The 10,263-nt window shown below is 26.1% G+C and overlaps 1 protein-coding gene across 1 annotated transcript; it reads right to left on the bottom strand.

Annotated features, from left to right (window-relative positions):
* Positions 1–2,619: 2,619 nt before the first annotated feature.
* LOC112593914 (sugar transporter ERD6-like 6) lies at positions 2,620–9,172 on the bottom strand. Its single transcript, XM_025338508.1, has 6 exons — positions 9,094–9,172; positions 7,584–7,919; positions 4,522–4,787; positions 4,254–4,457; positions 2,973–3,212; positions 2,620–2,805 (listed from the first exon to the last, which is right to left on the bottom strand). Exons 1-6 carry the CDS (start codon positions 9,170–9,172, stop codon positions 2,620–2,622), a joined length of 1,311 nt encoding a protein of 436 aa, XP_025194293.1.
* Positions 9,173–10,263: the final 1,091 nt, after the last annotated feature.

Below are 10,263 nucleotides of genomic sequence, written 5' to 3'. Positions count from 1 at the left end.
TAACTGATAGTGTTACACTATTACAGTAGATAACTAATTTTAATTTTAATAAGATGATTATAATTGAATTTAGTTAAGTATTGTTATTAGAGGAAAATATAATGTATTAATAACGGAATTGGCTCGAACCTTTAATCATTGGTGTTATATAACTTTTATTAAAAATTAATTGAGGACTGTTGTGAGAAAGAAAATCAGAGGGCTAATAATACATAGCATTGAAGTCAGAAATAAATTTGATAGAATGTTTTTTGTTGCTTCCGCATAAGTTTTTTTTTTGGGTAGGAAGAGTTACAAGTTAAAGTTAAAAATTAAAATCCATACGTTATTTATACTTGGTGTTGGGTCCATTGTCTAAATTTGGTTATGGAATAAGGTGTTGCAAGTTGCATTGAAGCAGTTGATTTCTTTGGAATTTTAGGAAAAGCTTTTGACTTTATAGTAGCTGTAAAAATCCTGTTTTCCTTTTTGAAAAAAAAAATCAAAAAGTGCATAATCTCAAATTATCAGTTTGTTGTTTGAAACGTGTAACTAATATTAGATGAAGTAGTTACTCTTCAGCTTTAAGTACAATTTTACTGACTTGGGAATCATTATTTGATACACTAGAAGATCTCTGGACATCAAAAGCTTCATCATTTCTTTTATATTTTTAGTCTGAACGATTTATTTACACATATTTTTTGTTTAAACATATTTTTTCTGTGCTTGATCCATTAAGCAAAACCTTTCAAGCAATAGTTGTAAATGACAGCATCATCAACGATAAGATCTAAAAAAGAGCAATTATTAAAGCTCTGCAAAGACTTTGAATTAATTGTTGTTGAAGTAAAGCAATTTATTGAAAACCATAAAGATGAAAACTGCATTCCTTTACTACAAAAACGATCAAGAAAAAGGAAAATTATGCTTAGAGAACAAGCAACAGATGAACCAACTGCTGAAATTTCTGACCCTCAGATTTATTTGCAGAATCACACTTTTTTTGTAATGATTGATATTATATATAGTCAGATCAGTCAAAAATTTGATCAACACTGTCTATAATATTTTACCAAGATTTTTTTTTTCAGTGTAGACTCTATAATGATGATATTATGACTGTTTGTCGGCCACTTGACGGTCTCCACTACATCAAAGCACTTGTAGCAAACGCTCGCTCAACACGGAATATCACAAAATTATTTTTTCCTTAATTATTTATTATTGTTTTTTTTATTTACCTTTTTTTGTTTTTTTACCTATAACCTTCAATATTATATTTATTTTTGTATTATTTTTATTATCAATTTATATATATACTTTTTAATGTTTTTCATTTGAATAAATTTTAGTTTGATTATTACATGATATTCTAACTAGCAATCATATACATAATACTTTATAATCGTGTTACTGACTACTGACGATTATTTAGTATTTTATTCTAGGTAAAAGTTATACTTATACAGTTATACCTATAGGCTATAAGACAACATACACGATAAAATAAAAAGGAAATTGTTTTATACATATTTTCTTTGTTTTGAAAATTTTCAGGTACAATATTAATCTATAAGTATTTAGTAATAAGTAGTAATAAGTACCTAGTAATTATTAACGAATATTTTATATTTCATAATAAATTATAATTGAGTTCGTACTAATTTACTAAGTATTTAGTATAAACGACTATCATCCTTATTTCCTAGTATTTCAAGTAAAATAACTTCGGAAGTTTACGTTCAAATTACGATAATATAATGGTATTTGGTAGGTCATCTTGAAAATGTGTGATAGGAATTTGATCTCCAACCTAAGTACGAATGTATACATATATACAATATATACACAAATTCTTATTAAAAGATATATTTCATTTGTTTTCAAACATTTTTTTAGTATATTTCTTATAATAAAACAAAGTTAATATAAACATTGTGTATTTATTCTTTTTACCTCAGAGCTAAAGCTAGGTTAGGTTATATAGAGGAATAAATTTCCTGATGTATCTTGTTTTCCTATAATATTTTTTATTCCAGATAAAAGTTCTTCAAATGTATTTTTTAACAAACGAAAATGTGAGAAAAATGTCTCATCATCTCTTAGTAAATCATCAAACAATGAATAAAATAGTCCGCTATTCGGTCTTTTTAAAAGCAATGGATATACTCAGAATCTTCTTGATTTATTTCTGCGTTTTTTTTTTTTTTTTGTTTGTTTAATTAATAGCATGGACAACAAAATATCTGTTTCCACGTTAATTTTAAGAGTAATGTAGAACAGCTCTCGTGTCCACAAAACTACCGATACACGTAACGCGCTTCTACAAATATTCGCAGTACCACTGACGTGTTTCTAAAAAAATACATAGCGCCACTGATGCGCTAACGAAGCTAGGGCCCTATCTCTACAGTGCCTTAACGAAGCTAAGAAACACGGCCGAGTGGCTACGTGTGAAGAAGCTCTTTTGTACCGCACATCGAATGAAAGTTGAATCGCATGCACAATATACGAATTTATCATTTTCCTTCCATTTGAACTGTTCTTACAACAACTTTATGGCAAAACTTTCTACTTAAACTAATGAAGTCTTAAAATTTACAATTTTTTAATAAATTAAATAAAATTATTTAAATGTTATGTTAGAACACAGTTTTTTATTTTTGGTACATACAAATATACAAAATATGCACCGATAGCACTTATTAAAGTGAACATTTCCATTTCATAAATTAATCTTATATTTTCGTAAAATAATTGATTATTGACTAAGCTCAAGAAAGCGTATAAACTGACCGTGACAGCAGATGTCCACAATCTCGACTGAAAAAATAATCTAATCGAATTAAAAATTCTAACAACTATTTTATCAAACTAGCAATAATAATACACTTAAATATATTCAAATAGCTTAATAAATATCTTGTAATAGTAAATTTTAATTTCACAATAATTATCAATATATACTATAAATTAAATTGTTGACTTACTGATCTTGGGCATATTTCAGGCATCAAAATCCACGGAACTGGACCATATCCAATTGAATAAAATATAACATAAATTAAAATCAAACTAGGAAGCCATAGTTCATCTTTATCAATAATTTCTATATGGTATGCAGCATTCATTAATAATAAAGTAATTGCCATTCCAAATCCCGAAATAATTAATAAATTTTTCTTCTCCGAAACGCCAAAAATGCATAAACATATAATGGACGTAATAATCTAAAAAATATATATTATTTAAAAATTTTATTTGCATAGATAAAAGATTAACTTATACTACACACCATACAATACGATGAATAAAATAAAAATGATAATCGAACAATAGTGAAGTGTCCTAATTAACTAAATCAGTGCTGAAACAATTTTTATTGAAATGCTATTTAACATAATATTACCTCAAAAACTTTTACTTTTAATTCTCATCATTGTGCTTCTATTAATCAAGTGATATCAGTATTGAACGCAAATTCACATGTCCATATAAAATATTAGACCTAATCTATATTCTATAAACTATAAAAATGGTTCTTGATTTTTTTGTGCTAGCAAACCCTTGTAACAAAAATATTTAAAGCCACATACCCTCGGTTTATGAGCAAAAACAAATATTAATTCAATAATTTCATTTTTCGCTTATTTTTATAATACTTGCAAGTTTTTTTAATTAAAATTTTCATCATAACAAATTGCGTAATAAAAATTATTATAAGCAAATGATTATTGTTGCTAATCAGTGCTTAATTCTTAAAAGGGAAACAAAAAAAAAAAAAAAATTAAGAATACCTTCACGATACTTAGGTATAATAACAAATAAAACAATAATAATAATATTGTTAATGAGTTAATACTCGTAAACATGATTGTCAATAACCAATATATAGAATCTATAATGTTATAATTAGACATTTTCATAGTATAATATGATTCATATTACGCCTTTAATGTCCCCGAAAAAGTCAATTGTCTTATAATTTTTGGCCAGCTCCAGAAAGCTAAATTTCCTCAACTTTCTTAATCAGTCTACTAATTGTATACTACGTATATTTACATCAACAAATATTATGTGTATACCGCTATTTCATCGATAACGTTGAGGACGCCCTTAGAGGCTGCGGTTTCAGGTTAAAAACCTCTAGTAAATAGGCATTAGACTATTATTGATAGGCGTTTTAACAATCTATGACTAAGTAGTCTAACTAAATGTATTCCATTTAAACATTTTAATCATACGCACACACAATAAAAATACAAAAATACTTGGAGAAGTAAGATTTCAGTCTCAGTCGGTATTGTTTCACTCATAGTTGGTATTCCGTGAAGACATTGAAGTTTGTACGTTAAAAAAAATTGACCACTAAACTGTTGAATACTAATTAAGCAGACATTGATCAATAGCGGTCGACGAAATCGCTTTTTGGTAAAAAATAAAAACAAATAATAATTGTCCTCGCTTTCAAAAATCTGTGAAAAAAGAAATATAAATTTAATAATAACACGGCATGATATTAAGTACCTTATAACATACTTTGTAATAATTATTATTTAACACTTTAGTATGAAAACTATCTTGAATCTGTAGATTATAATCAAGATTATACACACTAGTCCAATTTTCATAAAACTTCATTCGATAATAAGGTGGGTCGTTCACAGCTAATAGTACTAAAAGGTTCACAACAACCATAACTACAATTCCCATATTAATATTTGAATAATTGTAGAATTCGTTTATGATGCGTGAAAAAATCATACCAATTAGAAATTGTATATAATGGAAACCGGTTAACAGATCTAAATAATTTTAAAATAAAAAATAAGCATTAGTTATCCATTAGAGATCCTTAGTTATAGAATTCATTTTTTTTATTAAATTTTATATGCCACTTAAAATATTTAAAAAAAAATTTCTCATGTAAACATAATAATCAAAAGTATAAACTATAAAATATGTATAAAAACAATTAATTAATTAATGAAAATCTATAGGAATAAATAAATTTTAAAACAATGAGGGAACTGAGAAGAATTTTTAATATATCTAATCAATATGAGTAAGTACCTACATCACAAGACGCAGTCGTGATAACAGCGAATTAATTGAATGACTAAATTTATAAATAAAATAATAATAGTCATCGATAAGCTAGAGACGTCTCATTTTATTTATTTTTTCAATTTAAATGAGGTAGGCATTATTTAATTGTTTCATATGACTCTTCGCCACTGAACAAAATATTTCATAAAATCATACAATTTTCATTCAAAAATATTTCTATTGAATGAATGAATTTTGTGTTATTTTTTACAACAAATTAAAAAAATAAATAAATATTGTATTATATTAAAAATTTGTAAAGTAATTAAATATTTTAAATAATATAAATATAACTTATGAAGTACCTAAAAATTAAAATTTTTATACATAGAAATTAATTTGAACTCTGAAATTGATCTTGAATATTCAGCTCCTTATAAATTCAAGAATTCAAAAAACTACTGTGCGTATTGAGCTTAAATTTGCAATTCTTTGAAAAGATATATCTATTACCAAACTTTATCTATTAACATATTTGATATTAATGACATGCCAAGTATAACGTCAAAAAGAAAACAGAAAAATGACATTATTAAATCATTTCTAGAATAATCTAAAGACTTTGATTTTATTGAAGGGTTTGGAGATTTAAGTAAATCTTTAAGGAGTTAGAATTCTGCAAGCAGTTGCTTGGTTTTTAGGACTAGAGGTATTTATAATTCCTAAAAAATTTCAGACGCCAGTTAAGCATAGCATTTTAAACCATTATTGTTGATGTCGTACAAGAACTATTCAATATTGGTCTTCAACCAATAATTGTTATTTGTGATCAAGGAACGAATTATCAAAGTGAATTTAAATCACTAAATGTTTCAGATGAAAAGCCATACATTTATGTTTTATGTAGATGAACACTACATTTTTGCTTTATATAAAACACCTCATCTACTTAAAAGTGTCATAAATAATTTAATTCGAAATACTCGTATTTTTAGTAAAGGAGATAATAGCATTTAGTGATATTATTCGGTTCCTAATATAGATTTAAAGAACAAAAAAAAAATTAGAGCTTTACTGAAAATAACAGATTGTCATGTAAAACTGGACTCATTCCGGAAAATGAGTGTAAAATTGGCTGCTCAAATTTTTAGTCATTCGGTGGCATCAGCTAAACGAACATTTATTTTTACTATTGAATTAAAAAGTAATACTGCCTCTGATACTGCATATTTCATAAAATTTATAAACGAATTATTTGACTGCTTAAATAGTAGAAACTTATTCCATAAAAATCCATGCAATTGTGCAGTAGTAAATTTTGGAGTAGTGAAATCATTTCTATTAGACGTGGCAAAGTATTTGAATGGTATTTTAAGTTAACTCTTAAGGCTAAGAGACTCGACCATCGTGTTTTAATGGGATCACTTAAACGATTAATGAAATATTGGACTTTTGAACGGAGAAGAGTAAAATGGTATGTTTTTAATTTGAATCAAGATGTTCTGGAAAATCTTTTTTTAATATTTCACCAAAAAAGAGGATAAAATAAAAATCCTATCGTCAGAATAATTTGAACTTCGTTTAAAAGTACATGTATGTTTTCTTAGATAGTCTTAAAATCTAATAATTGTGAGGTCAAACAAGAATTAAATGATTTTATCACCGTACAAGATTTGATAGTAGTTGATAAAACATTAAAAAAATTATCAGATACATCCTCAAAAACGTCTTCCAATTGTTCATCTTCTTCCTATCAACAAAATTATTGCCTACGTTTAATACAATAAAAATAAACAATAATATAACAGTTGAATGAGTAAATTACATACTCTTCTAGGTAGCTTTCAAATGTATTAAGAAATTTAACTGCAATGATTGCAATCAGCATTCGACAACAAAAAAAAATTAATGAATTAAAACCATAATTATTATTATGATACAAATTTTTAAATATAATCATAACTAAATAATTATTTCAAAAGGGAGGGAGGGCGAACTAATAAATACGTATCATCAAAATCATATTCTTGAACATTTTATTTTTTTTATTTTATTATGTCCTGGTAGGTAATGGTTTATTGCATTTTAAGTGGGTTGAGAAAGAAAAACCAATAGACGGTTTTAGGGGTTGCAGTTCTTTTGCTTCTCACCCATCTGTGTACAATAAAGTATATAGCTATAAACAGTAAGTGACATTTTTTTAAGGATCTATTAAGTACTTGACTACATAGGCCCTATAATATTTGCTTGTACACCCACCAATATATACCAAGTTGCGGCAGTGATCGTTAACATACATGAATTACGCTCTACATAGTTAATAAAGTTCATATCTGGATTATTTTTAACTTTGGGATGATTACACTTCAAATAATTACTATTTATGCTTAGTTATCAAAAGATGTTTTCTAATCATAACTCGATAAATTCAACATACATAAATATCAAATAAACTAGCTTAAATTTAAGTAAAGCTTTTCTAAAATTATGACGTCTACGAACGTATTTTATAAATATCTTGATTAATGTATTTGATTCAATAAAATAATCACTTCTGATTTTCGGATCGGAAATTTCAGCAGCATAGTTAGGTACGATGACGCACACGATCCCTGCACCAAAACCTTGCAGGATTCGTCCTATGTATAGTATCATCAATGCACCCATTGAATACAATATTATAACGGATCCACAAAAAGTAAAAATCATTCCGATGACAAGTATTGCTTTTAGACCAACTAATGATCCTACTATTGCCGCAGGTCCAGCACTGGTAATTGCTCCGAGAAAAAAAAGGTCTTTCAACCTAAAAATTTGGTACATTTCTATACTTCTTGTACACCATGTCCATTCCAAACACATACCGATCGTTAATGAACATGAAGCTACTAAATAATAAAATATATTATACATATTATTAAACTAATAACAATTAAACCAAGTAATAATAAACATATAAATGTTTAAGAATATACATTTTTTGCCTCATATGTGAGTATAAATATTAATACATTAACTTTTTTCAATGAGTAGGAATTTAATGTTTTACGCAAGTAAAATATGGAAAATCTTTGGTTAATTACTAAAATATGATTTATTTAATGTTAAAATCTAAAAAATAATAATAATTCATTTGAAAAATGAAAAGATAATCATTAATTCAACATCAAAAATTCAATAAATAGATGCTATTTTTATAGTAACAGCACGAATAGATTTCAAATCAAATCGAATTCATTTTTCAGGAAACTCTCAATCAAATTCAATTGGATCAAAACAGTTTGATTGAAATCTTCACAAATTAAAATTTTATTTTTCTTAATAAAATTAATGAAGTACATTTTTGAACATATTTAAAAAATAAAAATCAACCAATGATTTTGAAAATATCTTAAAAGACGTAAATTTATTGCAATGTAGTTAGGTATAATGATAATTACCAGTAATAATGCAATACAAATTTGTTAGAAATTTATCATGTTTATATTTTAATTCATACAAGATGTATTAATATTCCAATTAATTAATCGAAATCAGTTTTGTAACAAATTTTAATCAGGAATCGATAGAAAAAAAACTGAAATGATCTAGGAACTGAAAAAATAAGTATATGAATTATTTTTAAACACAAAATATGCACCTATATAAAATAATAATTGTTAATCGTTTATAAACTATTTACATATATGCTCTACAAACAATAAAGCACTTTTATTTTTTTTTTTTTAAATAAGCTTATACAAACAATGAATTCCCCCTTGTATTCAAACAAATACATCTCATATTTTTTCAATTGCATTGCTTTGTACATTTCAAAACGGTATTTATATTCCGTACTTAACTATGATACTTAACCAAATTATTTTCCTGTATTTTTAAATGGCAGATATTAGGTACACAAACGAGACAATAAAGTAATATGGAGGGGTTCATGCCAAATTAATATTTTTTTATTAACATCTAACATCTAGGAGGATGAATAATCTCCTCTCAAGTAACCTGATTGTATCAGATTGTATAGCAACTAAAATCAAATAATTTAATTATAAATGTTATTCTCACCCAACATGGTATAAATAAACTGTTTTATTCTGCTCTCTAGTAACACGATAAAAGGTTTTCTTGATGAACATCTTGACATAACTGTGTTGTAACCGTACTTTTATAAAAATGTATTATAACTATTATAATCAAATAACGTTTTTCACTAACCATTTTGATAAATAATAATTATTCAAATACACATATAAACAATCTATTGATATCAGAATTAAAACATAAATTATCATTAACCAGATATGCATATTTTTCATAAAAAAAATAAATAAATCGAATACGTTTATTTTTATCTTTAAAAAAAATATAATAATAATTGTTTTAGTTTAAATTAATAGCATATATATTTTAAATAAATAAAACTGAATAATTGATTTTATCACGTACCGAGTAGTAGCGTAACAATTTCGATAAAATATTTAATCATTATTATCGCAAGTATTCGCGACAGTCATGTGTTATAGGCTGCGCACAAATTGAGTACCGAAATAAAAAATTGGATAAGTGGGTACGCGAATATTGCATCTATACTATATGAAAATTATAAACTTCACATTCATTATATTCCAATTTCATTTTAGTTATGAACTTATGGACTTTAAAGCAGGTTACACATTTGTTTGGTTTCTTTGATAAATTTTATTCACATAAAATGGCTTCATTTAGAAACGGCACAACCAAACAACCATATACAGCTTCTAGATATTGTAACAAATGAAGAAATAAAAACGCGAATTAAAAACAAATTTCAAATAAAATGGCAAATACACTAGTTGAAACAATGGGCCAAATTCAGAGAATTTAAAAACACAATTCTAAACTGGCAAGATTCGAATCTCAGTAGAAGAGAAAAAATCATAATCAATCGCTTCCGAATAGGCCACACAAGGGGGCGGTCTGCGTTTGGACGAATTACCTTTTTACCCGCATAAAAATAGTAATGTGTTTGGACGAGTTTCTTATAATGTGTTTGAGCGAGACAATATAAAAAATAAAAATGTAAAGATTAAGATAACAATAATTATTATATAAAATCTATAGAGAATTTTAAATCAACCTAAATATGGCACAGTCTTATATGCAGGTCGGGTAACTAGTAGAACTCTATCATATTTTCAAATATCAATCTGCTTGAACATTAAAAACGTGAAGTTGTATATTATAGTGTTAGTGAGT

This window comes from Melanaphis sacchari, unplaced genomic scaffold (assembly GCF_002803265.2).
Source record: "Melanaphis sacchari strain LSU unplaced genomic scaffold, SCAv2.0 Contig212_pilon_pilon, whole genome shotgun sequence".
In the NCBI taxonomy this organism is placed as follows: Eukaryota; Metazoa; Arthropoda; class Insecta; order Hemiptera; family Aphididae; genus Melanaphis; species Melanaphis sacchari.
The sequence above is the reverse complement of the archived record's forward strand: the minus strand, read 5'-3'. Positions and strand labels throughout refer to the sequence as shown.